Source organism: Peromyscus eremicus, chromosome 15 (assembly GCF_949786415.1).
Source record: "Peromyscus eremicus chromosome 15, PerEre_H2_v1, whole genome shotgun sequence".
In the NCBI taxonomy this organism is placed as follows: domain Eukaryota; kingdom Metazoa; phylum Chordata; class Mammalia; order Rodentia; family Cricetidae; genus Peromyscus; species Peromyscus eremicus.
This window is the reverse complement of record NC_081431.1, coordinates 55861934-55883263: the sequence shown is the minus strand read 5'-3', so window position 1 is coordinate 55883263 and position 21330 is coordinate 55861934. Positions and strand designations below refer to the sequence as shown.

The 21330-nt window shown below is 47.6% G+C and overlaps 1 protein-coding gene across 1 annotated transcript in view; it reads right to left on the bottom strand.

Moving 5' to 3' along the window:
* Window positions 1-20789, bottom strand: part of Nr5a2 (nuclear receptor subfamily 5 group A member 2) — a 132527-nt gene extending 111738 nt beyond the window's left edge. The window contains exons 1-6 of the mRNA XM_059280192.1: window positions 20726-20789; window positions 10946-11107; window positions 9948-10085; window positions 6110-6228; window positions 4479-4620; window positions 1397-2043 (exon numbers count right to left, since the gene is read on the bottom strand). Coding sequence (XP_059136175.1) covers window positions 1397-2043; window positions 4479-4620; window positions 6110-6228; window positions 9948-10085; window positions 10946-11107; window positions 20726-20789 — 1272 coding nt within the window. The remainder of the gene's footprint in view (window positions 1-1396; window positions 2044-4478; window positions 4621-6109; window positions 6229-9947; window positions 10086-10945; window positions 11108-20725) is intronic.
* Window positions 20790-21330: the final 541 nt, after the last annotated feature.

Genomic DNA, 21330 nt, shown 5'->3' with positions numbered 1-21330 from the left:
TGTACATCACTTCACCTTCCAGTTGCAGCCAAAACCACTTTGATTTTTAAGTAGCTCATCTGTCCTCTTAGGGACACGGACGGCTATGAATATAAAAGCACCCAGGAAAGTAGGCTGTTTGGGTTTTGCTTTTTAAATAAAGGATGCTCTATCATAAAGTGGTTCTCTACACTACTTACTCTGAAAGCACCTGGTCTTATCACGCTAGCTGGATGCTTTCTGTTTGCTCTCTGCAGCCTGGTCACTTCACCTTCAGCCACCCTTTCTGTGCAGCAATAAAGGGCAGGATGCAGCGTCACTGCACGCTGGTGGCATTTTATTAACCTCTTTATAGATCCAGTCAGGTAATTTTGTTCCCACACATATATCTGCTGGTGCTTTAAGAAAACGTCTATGAAAAACAGTATTTTCCCTGAGCACGTGGCTTCTTTATTCCCCATCCCTTGTCTGGCACAGTGCATTTGAATGATAAGCTTTGCCTAAAAGTCTGCTTCACGCTAGGTTATCAATCAGATGCTTAGTCACCTCTCCCACCATGACAGCAAAAGCGCAATGTTGATTTTATAATGAAACGGCCTTAGAAATCAAAGTTAGGATTTGCTTAAATCGGGAATGGAGCGATCAGTTAGGAAATGTGGCTTTGGTCAGCACTCAGATTCCGAACTCCTAAATAACTTGCCTGCATTAATTCAGTTTTAAGTTCCAGGAAATAAGATAATTATGTAGTTAAACATAGATCCTTATGCAAACAAGTGCTGTGTTTACAACTTACCAATCCATTTACTAAAACCACAGACACATGAGAGGAACTCAATAGACAGGCGCTGGCCATTGGCTGACTCCCCGTGCAATAGCCGTCAGCATCCTACTGGAATCTGCTCTGAAAACAATGGTTTTACTACCCTGCTGTCAGGGCAAACAAATAGTAAATGCCTCCTCGACACTACTAACCAGTGGTATCACTTGCACTTTGCAGGACCTGAACTGTTAAATATTGGCATTTTTTTCCCCTTTGAAAAGAAACCTTCAAGATGATATCATTATTATATTACTTGTGACTTGGTCACTTAAAAAAAAAACGTTGTAGCTGTTTGATGTTGCATTTTGGGGGAAAACAAACCATCTGAGTTAAAAGCAATGGATACATTCTGCTATACGGAAACAAAATAGTACTTAAGGTCATGTTAAGACACCATCTCCCAGTTAGGAACTACACAGAGTGAAAGCCCTATTGAGTCAAGCTATAACCACCCTGCAGTAATGGTCACAAACCTCTCTCTTCTTTAAGTCATATAAACAAAAGGAAAACCTATTCTAAAGCACCAAGAACATAAGCAACAGTCAAGAACCTAGTCAGATCTCTGTTGAGAGGAGGCTAGGTCACGATACGGCGTACCTTCAGGTCTCTGAAGAAGACGCTACTCCTGGCCCACTCAACAATGGAGAAGAGGGTCTGGTCCGCCATTTTGCACATGAGCCCAAATGTGTTCAGCTTGTCATGCTTGCCTCGGCTCGCCTGCTCTTGCTGTAAGTAAGCTGAGATTTTCACTTGAATTTGAGTCTCATCTGGCTCACACTTCAAAAGTTCCAGTATCAGGTGCGGGATGCTGGCTGGGGAGCTTATCTGGTAACCATCCATGTAGGAGTAGCCCATCATTGACTCAGGCGAGCTGGTGTAGGGATCTGGGTACTCAGACTTGATGGCCCGGCTAGGAAAGTGACCATAGGGTTGGTAACCTTGCAGGCTGCCATGAGGTGGCATTGTCATGCTAATGGGGGAGGTGACAAAGGGACTCCTGTCATAGTCTGTGGGAGGCAAGGCAGCGTGGTTCAGAGGTAGGCCTTTGGAGGCAGAATGGATGTTCTGAATGGCAGAGGAGATGGTCAGGTCGGAGGGCATCACCTGCATCACCTGAGTCATGGCTTCCAGCTTAAGTCCATTGGCTCGAATGAGGGCTTTCTTCTGCTGCTTTAGGGCCCTGTCTCTTTTGTACATCGGCCCAAACTTATTTCTGCCTCCACGCATGCGGTCCGCTCTTACGGCTGTTGATAGAGAAAGGAAGGGTATACAAGAGGGGAGTTCGTTAGTAGCATGCTGCAAGATCTCTAGGCATTCCAAACTATTGATAGTCACAGGAGGAAGTGAAGTGTGTGTGTGTGTGTGTGTGTGTGTGTGTGTGTGTGTCTTCATCATGAGAGCCCACAGATATTCCATGCAAAAGAAATGTCTTCCTTATGAACTCTTTCCTTCAAGTGGGTTTTGTTATCAAAAACATATTTGGAGTACCCAAGAAAGTATTAGCCCTTTGTAGACTAAAAAGTTTCACAAATGATATTTCATATTCGTGGGGGGAAGGGTTCCTTTCTGGGCGGGTCAGTTTCCAGGACTCCAGCTATGTCACGATTTCTCAAAGAAATCAAAATTGTCTACCTGCTACGTGTGTACATGTGTGTGTGTGTGTGTGTGTGTGTGTGTGCGCGCGTGCGTGCGTGCGCGTCGCACGCATGTGTCTGTCTGTCTGTCTGTCTGCAATTTTTCTTTTCTTCCTTCCTCATTTCTGGATTAAGTACTTTTTCTCCCAACATCTTCCTCATTCTGTATGAGTTTTGGATACTTTTGTTACAAAGGTTATTTAGGCACTGGCTCTTCTTGGAAAACCCCATTCCCCGGGACTTGAGTGCACATGAGAAAACCACCAGCCATGCTTTGAATTGAAGTGGGATTGGATATAATTAACACAAAGTCCAAAGACTGCTGTGCCATAGCGGTGAGGAGTTGGAGCCATGCCTCATCCATTAGTTAGCAGAGCTCTCCAAGTCTACCAACTGTGGTAATTAGACAGAACCCAGCAACCTCTGACAGCTTGGGACATGTTGAGATTGCTGGAGGTCAAGTTGTTGAGCTTTTTAATCTTAGGATTAGTATTCCCATTAAAAATTTATTGTGAACGGGGCTGGAGAGATGGCTCAGAGGTTAAGAGCACCGACTGCTCTTCCAGAGGTCCTGAGTTCAATTCCCAGCAACCACATGGTGGCTCACAACCATCTGTAATGAGATCTGGCGCCCTCTTCTGTATACATAATAATAAAAAATAAATCTATAAAAAAAGAAAAAAAAAATTTATTGTGAATTCTAAGTATCCATAATTCTATACTGGATCATAACAGTTTTCCACTTAGATAAACTTATCAAATATTCTGTTGTTCTATTGACTATTGTTGAAGTATGAGTACGGTGAGGGGCACCTCACACACAATTAGCATAGTGAAATACTGAGGTTAAAAACACACAATCTCTTTTCTTTCATTAAGAATCAAGTGACATTGTGTGGAGTCACATCACTTAAGTTTCAGCATTTCATCGTCTGCTCTTGCCTTGTCGTTAGCATCTGCCACTATTTGGCAACTAAAGGGACGGATGATAGATCTAATAAGCACCAATTATTTCCTTTTCTCAGTCTCCTCCTAAAAGTAGTCCCTATGCTAACCAAGGTGACTGCTTCTAGTTGAACCAATTTGTTAGCAATTCGGCAGACTTACCCCCCAAACACAACTCATTAAATTTTTTTCGGCACATCTACCCACGAATGAGTTCTACATAACAGAAAACCTCCAAATGAAAGCAGCTTGTGTCTCCTTGACCAAATGGAGTACATTCTAGCACAGTGCTGGGTCCCCCGCCATGGTGCGTTACTTGGAGTCTGTTTAATCTGTGGAAGGGCCAGCAGGTCAAAGGCTGGAAAATAGCAGCGCGCCATAACAGTCATGAAGTACAAATTATTTACAGCAGTCACATATTAACTCCACCGGCTGCCAAGCGGAATGCCGCAGCTCTCTTTCAACAGTTCGGTGGGACTTTTAAGGACCATTCTCCCAGGCTCATCAACCCAGTGCTACTGATTTGAGTCCATTGCTTTGCATGTGCTTTGCTTTCTGGTTGTTGAATTTTATAGATTCAGTCATTACCTTTTTCTTTAAAAAAAAAAAAAAAAGATGTCTACTTTGATGCTTTTAAAAACTGAAAGTCTGTGTAAGAGATTCCTTTTCACAATGAAAAACTAACTTTTCTCAAGAACCGTGAACTGAATAACAACAACTATGGCAAGCACACCAATTTTCTTAAAAAAAAAAAAAATTACTAGCGTGTCTTGATTTAAAAAATTAAGGGTTATTTTATTTTTCACATTCTTTACAGATTAATTGTATTTGTTCTCAACAGAGTCGCTACAGTCTTGCTGACCTTTTCCATATCAAATGTATCATATTCCAAACTAAAAAGGAGAGCAGGACAATTTTCATATCCCCTTATTTCCCCCAGTAGATGGTACCGTGTTTAAATGACAGGTTATTCTACAGACAAAACATGAAAGTATTGTCCATCATCGTGAACAGTGTTAAAAGGCTAGAAAAAGATCGTCCCCATGCTACATGCGGTGTTTTAAAGTCCATGTCCCAGGAGACTTCACTGGCAGCCTTACCTTCTAGCTTCATTCCAACACTTAGACATTTTTGGAACCGACAGTAAGGACAACGTTTTCTCTGTGTTTTGTCAATTTGGCAGTTCTGGTTTTCTATACACGTGTACCTTTTATTGTTTTGGACTGTTCGCTTGAAAAAACCCTACAAGACAGAGAAAACAGTGAGGCATGTTACGGTCTAACCTGTTTCCTCTATTGTTTCACTCTGAGGAAATCACACAGTAAATGCTTTCATCGTGCCACTGAGCCCTTCCTTATGTGGTCCTGTGGTTTAGTCACATTTCACTCAGACCAGCCCTCCTCAGCACTGCCAGGCCTCAGAGAAGATTTTTCTGGCCTCGGAGTTATATTCCTGAAGAATTACATCAATTTCATACCATTTCGTTCCGAGAGTCAGAAAAAAAAAATACACTCTATATTGACCAATGATTTTTTTTTTTAAATCTGGTTTCCTATTAACATTAATGTTCCAAACAGAGGTATGCCATAGAGCCCTACATTGTTTTTGGGTAGTCTCATGCAATTTCAGTCACAACCCATTGTAAAATGCCCGTGTTAGAAGTGAACAGCAAAATACGTCAGATCTTTCACAAATGTCAACACTCGACAGTTAAAAGGAAAAGAACTTCAAGAGCAAAATGGGGAAATGCTCCTAATGCCACTGGAACCCATTCAAGGGTGGGAACTGTGTTTTAAAACTTCAGCTAACAGGAAAGATACACGCGCACACGCAGGGACACGTGCACAACCCACAAAGCTTATGCCTGCCTTCCACTCAAGGGGCCTGGTGGGAAATCAAGTGTGTGGCTTTCATAGTCACCTCTGCTAAGATGGCACCCTTATCTGAGGGACCGCAAACAGAAACAATCTTATTTTGCTGTGGAAAATGGAACCTCCTGGCAATGGTTTAAATAAATGCACCGAGTTTTCTACTTATAAAGAATATGTCGAATTTATGGGGACTATAAAAAAAAAAACTGACACAAACCCTTAAGGTCTTGACAAGATTAGTAATATAGGATATTGACCATACTCAAATTCCCTGCATTTAAATAAGTCACATGATACACTTAAGAAAATTGTTCAATTGGAAACTACAATCTGGTTTCTTGGTACCTTGATATAAATTCCAAAAGAAAAAAAAATGTTTAAATTATTTTTGGAATCTATCAGGATGAAATCATGCAGCTGGGGATTCAGATCTTCATGTATTCTAGATTAAAGAAAATGTTCCAACATGCAACCCAGATGACCCTCAAGGTAAAATGTTCTTGGGATATACTTTGTCATGTTTCCTTTCCAGAATGATGCTTTAAATATATAGAAGTCAAGCAAAATCAATATTTAGGACTGTTAGAAATGAAGCGCTCCTACAGATACATCACTGCACCAACAATAAACTGTTTTCAAGCCATGGGACTGGCTGAGTTTTCTAAAGAGCATAGGTATCTTTGCCTTTTGAACTACATCAGACATATTTTAAGTACTAGTCTCCCTATGACACTTCCCCTCTCATTTTTTAGTGGAAAAAAAGAAAGAAAGCAGCTTAAGTTTAGCTTTGAAGGGTAATTCAATGGTTTGTTTTTTTGGTCTGAACATTCTATCTTTTAGGTAGCACTGAGAGAGCAAACCTTGCAGCTTTCACAGGTAAGGAGACCATAATGGTACCCGGATACTTTATCGCCACACACAGGACATAGCTCTTCGAGATCTTCATCATAGGAGTAATTCACCATTTTAAATTGAGACACTGAAACAAAAAGAGAAATGTGCACACGTGCCCTATTAATTTCCAATATAGGTTTTGAAGCTGAATAAAAGGCATTTTGGTGGTTGGTGGCCAAATATCACCAGGTAAGATACAAAATAATGATTACCCAACTGGTATCGAAGAGAACTTGTTTTACGTAATGAAAGGAAAACATCTTTGGGCATCAGTGAACATGTACTTCATATTTTTAAATTTAAAAATAATTCCAACTTTTTTAGTTAACATTTTAAACTGACCACTGCTCAACAAAAGCCAACAGGTCAGAATAGAAACATGAACCATATAAAGTAATAACCTAAAATTTCTTTTAAATTTCTAACGTTCCAAAATATCACCTTTGCCTAACGGAGCAAGATCAGGCTGTTAAAGTGACTGGCACACTATTGAAGTGGTTCACTGTGAGTCCACCACACTTTGTGAGGCTAGCAATACTAATTTACACACGCTACTTGGAGAGCAATGAAGCTTCCTTCAGCAACCTGCTTCTCAGAAGCCACCCCCCACCCCCCACCCCCCCTTTAACAACAGCCTGTGGCTCCCAGACTGGGTTCAAGTCTGTTAGATTAATCAAAACATTCAGTTCCGTATTGACTGTAGTTCTGTTCTGGCCACTTTCATCTCCTCACGTTTGAAAATGTCCTGTGAAAATAAAAACAAGGAAGAGGAGAGGACACCCGGAAGGGGGACCGAAACAGACGGGGAAGAGACACACACACAGGGTTGAGCAGAACTCTAGAGCTTTGTAATGGACTTCACAAGCTTCCCATAAGCATTGCAAAGTATAAACACCTCCGGAGACTGCCCGGTTGAACAGAAATCAGAGCATGGCATCCTGGCTCACGGTGGGGAGTACTATGGCTAAGGACTAACCGGCAAACGCCTTAGTCCTCACTGTGCACGTGAAAGTCAGTGGCCAGCAGACCCCAAGGAACTATCAGATGAGACTGTAAACTCACTTCGGTCAAGCCCCCACCCTTACTCCCAAGTGGCTGGCAAGCAGAGCAGGGGTGGCCCGACCTCCAGGCAAGGGGGCAGGTCTGTACAACCAGCCAGCCACCGCCCGTGCTCCCCACACCCTCTTTAAACCCTCTGTGCACCCGGCTCTGGGGCCCCTTGCTCAACTCTCCTCTACCCAAAGGCGCACAAACTCCAAAGAGAGTTTGCTTTAAGTTAATCAGTGGCATTGCAAGGGGCGGAGCGGGGGAGGGTACCCACAGCCTGGCAGAGGTTTCCTCAGATTTGTTTACTAAAAAGGAAATGGAGAAATAACTCCTACCCCATAGCCAAATCACTATGCCTCTTTATCACCAGGTAATATCCTTATTCTTTTAAAATAAAGTTAGTTTTTTTTTTCCCCCTGAGTCTTGATGGAGTATCTCTTCCCCGATGCAGAGACGCAGAGACTGTAGCTTCATCTGGCCCGGGAGTAAGCAACAGTTTGCAAAGATCTCTCCGGAAGGGGCACCAACAAAGGCGGTTCCTAGACTCAAGAACTTAGAAGTAAGGGATGCTGAGTGCACCTCTCTCCAGCGGTGCCCATCCTGAATTCCAACTCTTGATGAGAGGCAGCGCCACTCTAGGAAACCAGGAGCTGAGGGTTTGGGGAAAGCTGTGGGTTGAGGATGTTTGTTTATGAGGCTCTGAAAACTCATGACTTCACATTTCCAGGTACAATTATGAACTGAGGGGGACCTGTACTTTACTAGATGTTCTCCTCTGTCTCCCAACAAAATAAACTCTAACTTCACATTTAAGAGTATTGGGTTGACAACCACTTATACCCTCTGTGCCCATCTGGGAGACGCCACATGGAAAAGACCGAGGCCCTTCTTCTGCGAAATCCAGAGTCCGAGTGGGGAAGAGGTGCATCTGGGAGTACAGGGAGTCATTTTGTTTTTGTTTGTTACCCACAGGGACCACCCCGAGGCACCTGAATTAAGAGTTGAACGAAATCCACCCTGGCAAAGAAATGCCCGGGAGCCTGAAAAAAGGAGAGGGGACAATCGGGTCTTGTGAAGCTAGGTCCTCTGAGAAATCCGCTGAAGTTGGATGCCCCACGCTGCCTGAGAATCCAGTAACGGATTCTTTCTTTGGGTTCCGGCACTGTCAAAGTATGGGTGAGCTACCCTACCGGGCGAGTGAACCTACCCGCGGCGGTGTGCTCAGCTCAGGCTGCAAACCTCCGCTGAAGCCGCACCAGGCTTTTCCCGCGCTGCTTTCGAACCCAGGGCCGAGCAACCTAAGACCAGATCTGCTAGCCTCCCCGCACAAAGGATAGCTAATGCCTTGGCTTAGCGGCTGGAGGCACGAAGGGCCCTCTCAACTTAAAAAATAAAACAAGCTACCAAGGCATCATCTCTCTCCAGTCTTCCGTACACCCTGTATTTCACTCCATTGGGCTGCTTTTCCCGCGTCTGCGACCGGCTACCCCAAAAGTCTGCTTCGGGGCAGGAAGTAGCAAAAACTGGGTCCTCCTGCCGGGAGGAAACTTAGCAGGGCTGGAGGCCAGAGCGCAGGAAACAGGCCTGGGGCACTTCTCAGAAATCCCAGGTGCACCTCTTTGGGGCAGCGAGGCTCTCTTAGCAGCCGACACAAAAACTTAGTCTGAGGACTTCTGCCAAAGAACTTCTACAGCCCTACTCAAGGGCTTGGAGAGACCCCAGGATCACCCAGGATAACTGGCCCACCCACGTGCCTGCCACCCCTTTTTTCTGTGCCGCAAGGCAACCTTAGATTTCCCAGCCAGAGTGCGAGCGCGGGGGCACGCAGCCTACCCGGCCCTGCAGAGTGCAGTAGCCCCCGAGCACGGCTCTCAACGCCTCTCGGACCGTTTCAAGTTCGCTCAAAAGGGCGGCAGGAAGCTTTGGGGATCACAAGCCCGCTGACCCGAACATCCTGAACTCTGGTAGGGGCGAAGATGGAAGAACCTTTTCCTAGCATTGTTCCTACCCTGGCCCGCAGCGAAGTATAAAGTTCTAAAGAGTTTGGAGTGAAGAAAATGCAGCAAGAGAGATGTGATCTTTTCCTGGTATCAATCAAAAGCAGGGACACCAACGGGAGATCTAGAACCACAGCTCGGGGACAGCCAGGGCAGTGAGTTAACCCTGAGCACCCCAACCCCGCATTCGGCACTATCCTGACCCGGAATGGAGTTGAGGTGCTTTTTAAGTTATGTCAGCGGTTTTGGAGTTGCCCAAATCCTAGCCGACTGCTGGGTCGGGCTAGGCTTTTGGGGTCCTCATATGATTCTAACACCAACTGCCTTCCTGTGATCTTCTCCTGTATATACTTGGCTTTCCTAGTAGTCTCTTCCCTCTACACGGGAGCACTAAATTGCGCGACAGTTCGAACAACCTAGGGCCGAGATGACCATTCCTCAGGAAGATTATTCCATGGTACCCTTAGCCTTAAGCTGCCGCAGCTCCAGTGGGCTCTGAGCTCGAAGTCTCTCTCCTTAATTAGAAGTGGCCAATTAGACATTGATGAGAAAGCACCGTCCGCCTAGTTCAAGTGCCATTAACTTTTATGCTCGCTCCTAAGGAGGCCGAGGCCCGTGCACTGCCCCGCAGCTTGTAGCAGGCTGAGAATTGCCAGCCAGCCAGGCTGCTCTGGTGTCCATGCCGCAGAGGCTGAAGCCCGCAGGGTTAGCCCGAGGCTGGAAAAGCCAGGAGCTGGAGCGCCGCATCGCAATCCCTTACCTTGCATGTTTTCCGGCATCTGCCCCTGTTCCCCATGCGATCGGGCCAGTCCTGGGGCTTCCGTCTCCACTTTGGGCAGCATGACAAGGCGGCTGCGGGCGGGAATGGGGAGTCGGTGTCGGTCCGGAAGCCCAGCACCTGGACACGGGCAGCACAGATTCAACTCCGGCGGAAAAAGAGAAGGGGTGACCAGCGTGCCCGCTCACCCACCCACTCGCCAGAGCTGCCGGGCAGGACTTCGGAGCCCTGTCCGGTCCCGCAGCTTCAGAGCTGTCCCTGAGCCGCGCGCGGGAGATGCCCGCTACCAAGCCACACTAAGAAGACCGCGTCCTGCCGCTGGGGTTCCGCTCCGCAGAGGCGGAGGCAGCGACCGCCGGGGCGCTGCTGCCCGGGACAGCGATCTGTGCGCGCCGCGCTCCGGAGGGCAGCAGAGGCGGCCGCCAGCTGCTACTACTGCAGCGGCTGAACGGCTCCAGGACTCCTTCCCCTCCCTGCACCCGCCCTCTGGCTCAGGATCGGCAGGGGTCTCTCTCTCTCTTTCTCTCGCCTCACTTCTCTTCCCTCCTCTAACTGTCCTCTCCTCTCTTCTCCGCCCCTTCCCCCCTATCTCCTTCAGCTCCCTCTCTCGTGCTATCACAAGTGTGGACTTCAGAAGTTCCAACCTCCCACTACTCTCCGGTGAGAGCAACCCTTCCTGGCCCCGAGGGTGACGGTGCCGGGAGGAAAGGGGAAGACCAGCTGGAGAAGGGAGGTAAGGGGAATGCGGGGGTGGGGGTTGGGGGGGGGGCGGGTGAGAGGTGAAGACAGTGAATGGGGACGCAGGTTCCGGACTCAGGTTGGACACTAGCCGCTAGCCAATAAGGAAGCGCTGGCCTGGGTGCCTGCCCCAACCTCTTCACCCCGCCTTAATCTACTCCCACTCCACCCTGGCCTGGGGCGGGAGAAGTGGGTGGGGGATGTAAATGCAACTCCGGGTTTCTCAGCTATTGAGAAGCGACCTGTGTCTGAGCTGAGCGGCCAAGGATCTGAAGGCTGAGAGGCCTTTTCAAAGGGCTGAGGGAAGGCAAGGAGAAGGGCTAGGGTGTTCAAGTGCAGGTGGTCCTTGCGTTGAGTGTGGGGAAGAGGAGACCCAAGAGGAGTGATGTGCCCACTTAAAACACCTAGAAGAAGAAAGGGATGTTCAATTCATAAATGGAGGGTGGCCGATCCCGCTGTTAAGGTCCCTGCATGCAGAAATCTGAGAGGCACACCATGGGTGGCTGGGCCCCGAAGAACCCAAGGGCTGAGGCTCACTGTAGGGACAACTGAAGTCACTGAGATTTCTCTCACTTGCATGGAATTTAAGTAAATGACAGACACTCCTGGTCCCCCACACTGCTCTCTGGCCCAGCTCCCCGCTTACGAAAAACACTTCACTTGAGTCCAAGATTATCTTGGTTACAGACTTCCTGGTTGCAGTGAGAGCTGTGTTTCCACGCAGGATGGAGAGATCAGCCCCTGCTTTAGAGTCCCTTTGGTGGGGCGGATCCACACGACGCCCCGAGGCTCAGCATTTTACAAAGAAGTTTTAAAGAACCATCTGTTATGCAAGCTCTTAGGCCACCAGTCCAGCCACATCTTCAAAGTTTTCAGATCTCATCCCAACAAGATGAAAAACATTCTCCCCAGCCTCCTACATGCATGCAAAAAGCTCCATACCCAGGGTCTGCTGTGCAACTGGGTAATTATCAGAGTCCACCCACAAGGGGGTGAATTTGAATCTCAAAAGATCTGGATTTCTATTTAAATGGCATAGAGATCACATAAACTGCCCAGTCTAGTATTTAATGAATATAAAATTATTCCAATCATTGCTTACACTTCTCTATGAAGTGGGCTATCCACCGATAGCTAGCAATTCAAATACGCTCACTCTCCAAACTGATCTTTTTGCTTTAAAACATATACATACATATTCAGAATCCAAATTATTTAATTTTCAGTTTCCGTAGCATCTTTCGGGGTCTTAGAAAACCAATGTGGCCTAAGCAAGTCCCTTCTAGCCATAACAATTGAGGGGGCCTGCCAATTAGCTCCTATGGGGGAGTGGGCTGAATTTGCCTATATTAGTGATCATTAAGCTCAAGTTTTCCTGTTAGTATCAAGTCACAATGTCAATACATTTTCAGTATTGCCCGTTATTTAAGACATCACTTTGAATTACAAGCACATATTCTTACATAGTTCAGAAAGGGAGCAAATCTCCATGCTCAAGTCATTACTCACAGCCTGCTTTACTTTGGAGTTCAGGCAAACTTCGGAAATCAGTTTTATTTCCAAGCTTTAAAAACAGCCTCCATTCGCTGCAATTCTAAGAGTTCATAATGGCCTTTGTTCTTGATCTTCCTACCCACCAGCCAAGAAAGGATGCTGGACTCCAGCTTCTTGGTCTGCACCTTGGTGGTACAAGAGGAGGCTCCCAGAGGTGAAGGAAACTAAACTCTGGCAGGCCCTTGTGATCTTATTGTGGGGGAAGAAAAACCTAGCCAGAACCAGAACCAGAGGCTGACCCACGAGGTGAACTTTGTGGTTATGCTTGTGGCACCAGCTTCTTCTGCCCAGTTAGTGGTTTCCCTATCCGGCTCCATTTGTCCTCCCAACACTCCTTCTGAACAGAGAGTGATGGGTTTGTAAAGGTCAAATGGGACTTTCATATCTTCCCACAGGTAGCCGGCCGGTCCAAGAAAAAGCCTCACAAATGAGGGAGGTGGTCAAGATGGGGAGTAGGTGTGCAAGACAACGTTGAATAGAATCGGCCTCTGACAGTTCAGCAGTGCCGCTCTCTGGCTTCCCCTTAGGTTGGAGAATCTAGTCTCGGCTGAGCCTCTGTCTAGCAGCCAGCTGAAGAGGTTCCAAAGGGTGGCAGAGAAATTGCCTTCTTGCCAGGTGTAGTAAGTAGCTCCACACCTTTAATCCCAGCGCTAGAGAGGCAGAGGCAGGAGGATCTCTGTGAGTTCAGAGCCCAGCCTGGTCTATGGTCTCCTATCATTAGTACAGGTCAGCCAGAACTACATGGTGAGACCTTGTCACAAACACGTGCACTCACACAGGACACTTTTCCTACTAACAAAGGGAACTCCGACGTCCACCACCTCCAGGGTATAAGGAGTTAGCTAGGATCAGCCTTATTTCAGATTTCCAGGGTCTTAAAACACCTCCGGGGAGGGGGTGTTCGGGGTGAGAAATCTACAGGAGCTGGGTTTTGTTGGAAATTCAAGGGCACACTCACGTTTTTTCCCTGGAGTTGCTCCTCAAGTTTGGGGGAGTGGCCGAGTCTCACGCTGAAGGAGGGGTGAGGGAATCGGGCTTCCCTGCTCATTCCGAGTGCACCCTCCCAATGCCCTCTACACCAGCCAGCACACACTCTGGGTCCTTCACGCTCCAATTCCGTTGGGTAGAGACCCCACTGAAGCAGGGGACCAGCGTGTTCCGTGACCTTGGCCGCGTTGAGGTGTCGCCAAGAATGTTCTCTCTACCCTAGAGCTGTACGAGGAGGCGGAGCTCAGGCGGTCTACCTTCCACTACCTGGGATAGTTCTACATTCTTATGGCCTCAGAATGCTTATGAGACTCATGGGCGAGTCGGGCAGTGGTGACGCTCACCTTTAATCCCGTCACTCGGGAGGCGGATCTGAGTTCGAGCCTGGTCTACAGAGTGAGTTCCAGGATTGGCTCTAAAGCTACACAGAGAAACTCTGTCTCAAAAAGCCAGAGAGGGGCGGGCGGGGGTGGGTGAGGGGGATGAATGGCTGGGGAAGAGGAGTAGTTGGGATGAAGGGTGATACATCAAGACCTATGTGATCTAAATGCCGATGCCAAAAACGGTCATCACGGTCCCCAGAATGCATCCAGCATGACCTAGGACGCACATCCCAGCCTCCGCGGGAGCTATCTTTTATCAAAAGCCACTCAGCCTCTTTTTGGAAGCTCATGCAGGAATTCAACTCGGCCTTTCTTCCTTTGGAGACTTAAAGACAAGTTCCCCGTAGCTACTACCATGAGCGTTCCGAATTAGTCTGGCACTCCCGGGTCAACTTCTAGCAAACTTCTCCTTCCTCACCCCTCCCCCGCTCCTCCTCCTTTCCAGCAAGGGTAGTCTCCCGGGCTCGCCCTTCCCGGCTTTGACTTTGTCTTCAAGTGTTGATTGACGGTTGCAATTACAAAGGATGATAGCTCGGGGAGGCTCCCGCAGCCTTGATGAGCCCGAGAAGCGCAGGCCTGGCATATTTTATCCAGCCTCGGCGTTCCGGGGCCGTGCGCGCCCCGTTCACCCAGCTGGCTGGAGCTGAGGAGGTCTCGCACTCCCCACCCACGAGGATGCAACTGCCGGGTTCTCCTCCGGTCCTCTCCCTTCCCGAGGTCGCGCGCCGCTCGGTGGAGCGCGCACGGAGAACAGCCTGCCCTTGACCTGACCTAAGTGCCCGTCCGCCCGGCGCGCCTAACCCACTCCCGCTGAAAAAAAAAAAATAACAAGTCAACATTTTCAGGACCAATTCAAATTTCCTGAGCCTTACAATCAGAGCAGCAGACACCGCTTTCCCGCGCACCTGGGAAGATGAATCTTGGAGCGACCCGCCCAACTTAGCAACAAACTTGCAAAACTTTATCCTGGTAAACAAAAGTCTAACGCTTCCTTCTCTGTTCCCACTTTCTCATTTTTTTTTTTTTTTTTGGTGTTTTAAAAAGAAACGAGCAAAGTTACCTTTCTTGTCCTATGTATCTAGGTATCATCTACTTCTCAGGCCCGGGAAGAATCCTAGGGGTTTTTTTGTATGTATGTGTTTTTAAAGTCTTCTCCACCTGGCCGCGACAGTCCAAGGAAAAAGAGAAACGAACTTATCAGCTCCTGAAGCTCGAGCTTCCTTATTTTTCCCACTCCTCCTCCCTCTTGAAAAGCCCACCCGAAGCTGCAAAAGTCAGTTGAGCAAATACTGCATTTTGCCTGAGGGCTCTGGGGACTGAGCTCCCAAACCCGACGCCCTTACCCAGAGCGCTTTGTTTTAAAAAGAACTGAGCTGCTGCGGTTCAGCACAGCTGAAGGCTGTGGAGCACCTTACCGTCTGTCGAAGCTTTGCAAACCAAAACACAAACTCGAAGTGAGTCGCCTTTTCCTCCTTTAAAAAACACTTTTCAAACTCCCTTTCTGTTGCGTGTGTCCAATAAGCACACAGGCCCGCTGCGGGGGTGGACATTTCTCTCCCCCGCTCCCTCCCCCCCCCGCCCAAACCTCCCCACCACACACACACACACATACCCCGACTTTGTGCAAATCCTCTGATTCACAATCCCTTACGGGAGTGTCCTAATAAATACCCCCTCCCGAGGCTTTACGGCGTGGAAAATGCAAACCCAAACAAATTTTAGAATAATCCCCACTCCCAGCCTCCACCCTTGACACCCTCCCATCCCCGCCCTGAAAGAAAGGAGGGGCTTTTGGAGATTTTTGACCTCTGTTTTGGGAATTTAAGGCTCTTTATATTTAAAATGACGTCACTGGGAACTTCCTTCAACCGGAGGGTCAAGTGCACCCCTCCTTGGGAGCCCCGGATCTTCAAAGGAGATCTGGTCTCCAAAGCTTTGGGTTGGGAAAATGATCTGGGCTAGGAGGACCAGACCAAACAACACTTGGCATGGACAAGACAAGGACAGTCCGCGAGCCTGCCGGCCAAGAGGTAAACTAGGCAACACCTGACATCTCTTTCCTCATAAACCCTCCCTTCCTCAACCTGGATATAGAATTTGTCTTTTAGGGTATGATGGCTAAGCTGCCATTCAGCTGTGTCCGACTTCAGTGGGAGGTTCTTGAGCCAAGAAGGAACTTGGTAGGTGGAGTCCTCCTGCTAAATGACAAGTCCTTTCTCAAATGAGACCCCACCTTGAGACCACCTGACTCCAGATACAACAGCGGTTGATTGACATATAGGAGATACATAGAAGCGCAATTTATAAAAAGGCAGAGTGAAGAACCAAGGCTTATGGCTTACACGTTGTGTGGTCACCCTTGAGCACGGGGCACCCAAAGAAGAAGGGATAGTTTTAGAGGTGAAATGTTTACCGAGGCTTCCCTGTTGAGGGGGCTTGGGGTGAGGGTGAGGGGGTTGGTAGAGAGATGGCCCAGTACTTAAGAACACTAGCTTTGCTGGGCGGTGATGGTGCACGCCTTTAATCCCTGCACTCAGGAGGCAGAGACAGGCGGATCTCTGTCTCAGTTCGAGGCCAGCCTGGGCTGCAGAGTGAGCTCCAGGAAAGGCACAAAGCTACACAGAGAAACCCTGTCTCCAAAAAAAAAAAAAAAAAAAAAAAGAACACTAGCTGCTTTCCCAGCACACCCAGGTTTGATTCCCAGCACCCACAAGGCAGCTCACAGCCATTTTTAACTCTAGCCCCAGGGCATCAGAGGCCCTCTTTTGGCACCAGGCACACACAGGCAAAGCACTCATATAAATAAAAAAATTTTAAAGCCTGCACAATTCAAAGGGTGTCAATATGCCTCTACCTAGGAGATGATTTGTGTGTGTGTGTGACCAGAAGATGATGGGATGGACCTGGGAGTGCAGCTTTGTTGATACATCACCTTCCTAACAATGTGCAATCCTCAGAATCACAAAAGAAAGACTAGGGGTGTAGGGGCCAGGTGTGGCTAGCCAGTAGTCCCGAATTTAGGAGGCCAAAGAACAAGAGTTGCCTGGAGCTTGAGGCTAGCATTCACTACAAACTGAGAACCTGTCTCAAAACCCAGAGAAATAGAGGTAGAAAGAGTGGACAAGACTTGAGACAAATCAGTAATGTCTTTTCCAAAGTTTCTTGCCTAGAACCTGGAAGGTTTTAAGAGGTAGCAGTGAGTATAGCTGGGTGTGGTGGCACCCGACTTCGATCCCAGCACTTGGGAGGCAGAGGCAGGCAGATCTCTGTGAGTTCGAGGCCAGCCTGGTCCACAGCCTGAGTTCCACTGGGGACAGCCTAGGCTATTACACAGAAAACCCCTGTCTTGAAAAGAAAAGAAGAAGAACTAGCTAGCAGTGGGTGGTTCTATGTGACCCTACGGAGGTCCTCTGAGGGGATGATCTTGAGCTGTCAGGAAAAAGACACTGTTCAGATCCTGAGCAAGGAATCTAGCATTTCTGCCCACAGCGAGCCATGCAGTAACCCTAGGCCAAGACCACCAATAGTTCCTTCTCTCCCTTACATCACCTTTACCACCACCCCCCCCCCCCCCACTAGAGGTTATTGCCAATTTCTTCCTCATTTCACCCCCTTTGAATTCTACAGGGATCCAAATCTGATTTCCATTTGAGAATTGAAAGGAATATAAAGAGCCATTTACAGGTGTCTTTTGGAAAAGTCTGGCCAACTTCAAGTCATAGACCCTGAATAGCAGAGGGAGCGGATTTGAGACACATTGCTGGGGTTCTATTTACAATCCACTCTGCTGACATTCAATGAGCTTTTGTTAAGCAAGCAAACTTTCTGAGTCTATAATTTAATTAGAAAATGGGCTTTACAAAGTAAACTTTACAAATGAATGGAGAGCAGCATGCTGTTGATGTATAACAGTCTCTTTCCCCTAACTTCACCCAAGCTTGTCTTTCCATAAGGAGTTGGAATAAAAAGGGAGTCACCTTCTAGGACAACTAAAAATAGATCCTCTGAGGGAGCAGTACCAGCTAAATTGTCCATCTTGTAGGGCTTGACACCATCCTTATTGATCATAACATTATCCCCAGACAAAATTGCTTACCAGACAGCTAAAGTTATTTGTAGTTTAAAACTTAGATATCTTTGCTTATCAATCAAAACATAACCAAAAGAATTCTAAAAAAGACGTAACATTGATCAATTTGTCTGCTGAATTTCAGATTATCTGGATTTCCTGGGCACAGTCTCTGAAGCTAATGTTGCTCGTACTCACCCCCCACCACACACACCACACACACACACACACACACACACACACACACACACACACACACACCATGCAAGAAAAAGACCATGCCTCCCAGCTCCTGAATTCCCTTGAGGCCAAATGAATCTCAGAGAAGTTTCCCTTTCAACAGGGTGAAGATCAGTGGAGTGTCAGACAGAGAAATAGGTCCCTGTGGGGTGGGGGTGACAGGTATGAAGCAAAGGTGTCAGTTCCTGTGGCTGTCTCTAGCTCAGCTCAAGTTCAAGACTGAATTCAAGATAACCTCAGCCCGTGGGCCAGGTAAAGGGTCAAATAAAGGAATAAAGCATGACCAATCCTCAGCTGGTTTCTCCATGAGTTTTTTTTTTTTTTTTTTTTTTTTTTTTTTTTTCTTCCTGGGCTTGTGTTTCAAGCCTCCAAGGCTTACAACAACTAAATTGAGGTTGGGGTTGGAATCCCCAACGAGTCTCTGCCTGCAGCTTGCCATCTCAGAACTCTACCCAGGCACCCGACTCTGTAGCTGCCTGAGGGTGGGGTGGGCGTTCATCTCAGTAGGGCCTGCCCTGGGCAGTGAAAAAGATTCATGAAAGAGGGTCACTGCTCCTTCAGGAATGGGCTCAGCCTCTTCAAGTTCCTGGTCTGAAGACGCCTCACCGCCCTTCAGACGGCTCCATCCTGCTAGGACTCCTAGAGTGATCCTTGGTAATTAGATGCGAATCTGGGTGCCTGTAGCTGCTGAGATGTGGCCCACGGGAACACCCTCCAAACCACCCAGGGGGCTGTAATACCGGAAGTATGCCTAGATGGCTGTAAGGACGACGGTGCAGAGAAAGACTCTCCCTGACCCCCACCTCTCTCTCTCTCCTCCCTCCCTCCTTCCCCCCCCCCACGCCTCCCACTTCCTTTGGGAAAACTAAATGACATTTGTCATGTTTGTTGTATCTGGCGACCTGAAGGGCCCAAGCAAGCCTGCGGTTTGGGTGTAAGCTGGTCCAGGGCGGACGCGGCTTCTCCGGTTCTGTTCTGGGGGGCTAAGACCCAGCAGCCCCTCGGAGGTCTGACCACTGGTTCTGCTTCCACCGCGCCACAGTCCCAGCACAGCCTTTGAGACGTTACTGCTGGTGCGGTGGGTGAAAACAGCTCCTGTTCGACTTGCCATCTTTAATCAGCCCTATGGGCTAGGGACCCCACGGGGGCACCACGTGTGTGGTCCCACAGCCCGCCTTCGCTGTCCTGGGCAGCAGCCCTGTGCGGTCAAAGCCCCGGTAGCCTTAAGCGGGTGCGAGCCTCGGGCGCGCGCCGTCTGGCCCGCGAGTCGGCACACCCGCGGCGTTCCCGCGCTGCGCGCCCGTGCACAGCTTGCGGTGGCCTCAAAGCTTGCAAAGCTCTGGCGGCCAGCTTCCCTGCCCTCTGAAGAGCCACATGCTCTCTCTGGCACTCACTTGCCAGTGTTTTCTTTTTCGTTAAGTACAGAACGTTTCTTGGTGAACATTTCCTCAATAGATACTTCGGGGCGTAGCTGGACCATAAAAAAAAAAAAAAAAAAAGCAATCACTGCCGTAGGTGAATTAAACCGGAACCCCAGTGATCCTGTCTCAACCTAGCCTGGGCTGGCTACCACTGATGGAGCAAGGACCTCCGAGAATGGCTGACCCAGGGTCTAGAGGAAGCAAAGGAGGCGCGTTCTCCAGCAGTCATGTCCACTAAAGATTGCTTCCCTTGTCTTTAGTTTAGGATTAATTGAACGTAATCTTTGCGGCAAAATTACCAACTTTGGGACTCTACATTGGTATAAGTGTGTGTGTGTGTGTGTGTGTGTGTGTGTGTGTGTGTGTGTGTGTGTGTTCCGGCACTGTGGACGGAGACAGGAGAATCACCACAGGGCAGGTTCCTGGACAACAGCCAAGGCTACTTAACATAACCCTGTCTGTCCAAAAACAACAACAACAACAAAACAAACCAAACCAAAACAAAACATCAGTCATCCTCCTAACAATAAAACCCAAGATGCTTCACTTAATTAGGTGTGTAGCTCAGTGATAGAGTACTGGTCTAGAAAGTACCCAAACTCCAGATTCCACTTGTGGGGAGGATATGGGCTTATTTCTGTGATAAAAGGAAGTCACATTCACGTGCATCCCCACCTGGAATCCTTTAATGATAGTCTGGCTTTGTTTTTCTTGAATGACGGATTTGCTAGGGGGAATTTTTTTTCTCTATATAGTTTCACAGTGAATGAGATATCTCACTGTCCAGTACCTTAAAATGTCATAATACTGGAAAGCTTCCTGTTAGGCCATTTGGTTGATGGTCAATCAATGCAATTTGCTTGTTTCAGACTGTTCAAAATTTCACTTAGTGGGGTTGATTCAAAATGATCAGAAATTGTTAATACTGAAGTAGATGATTAAGAACTGTATTTTCTGCTGGGCAGTGGTGGCGGGCGCATGCCTTTAATCCCAGCACTTGGGAGGCAGAGGCAGAAGGATCTCTTTGAGTTCAAGGCCAGCCTGGTCCAATGGGAGTTTCAGGATAGCCAGCGCTATACAGAGTAACCCTGTCCAGTAAAACAAAAACAGATGAACAAAATAAACCCTGTATTTTCTGGCAGAGTTGACCTAGTACAATGACATCCCCAAACACTGGACACAATAAATGATATTCATGTGTTGAAATACTCATTTGTTTTTTTGAACTTCAAGAAAGATGAATGTGTGATATAGGTGTGGGCTTATTGTGTGCTTTTAGTAATTGCCACAGGAAAAGAAGTGTGTTACAGCACAATCCATTAGGAGTAGCAGAAACAGGCAGATGATAGAGAGAGGCTTCCTACTTACCAAGAGCTGTCAGTCCGTGCTTAAGAAAATCTTGAAAATCCCCAGTATCCAAACTAGCAGACATTCTTAGCGAAATTATTGGCAGTCCTTTGGCTTACAGCAGAAATCACTGAGCAGGAGAAAGATTGCAGCTTGTCATATTTTGTCATCCTGGGAGGAAAACCTCAGACTACAGTAACCCTCATTCCCTTAGTGAAAGTTAAGAAAAAGGGGGAAAAAAAAATCCAGAATTCAGAAAGGTGCAAGCCCGTATTCCCCTGGACTCTGTACTTTTTCCAGCATTAGTGACCCGCTGTAAACCATGTCTCCAGTTTCATGATGGGTTCTAATCAGAAGAAAGGAAGCTTTCAATAGGCTTTGACTGGTCACATGACCCTGTGCAGGTTGATAAGAGGACCCTGTTATAAAGTGACAGCAAGAGAGATAAGAACTCTTGGCAGATAATGGCAAAGAAATGATTAACTCAGAAAAGGAGGGGTTCTCTGCAGCCCAGAGAGTGGAAAGTTGTAAATCCGAGGGGTCAGGAGATCATACTCAGTGGCTAAAACTCCCAAACTACCTTAAATCCACTAACTCAAGCAGCCTGTGACATGCTCCTTTGATGT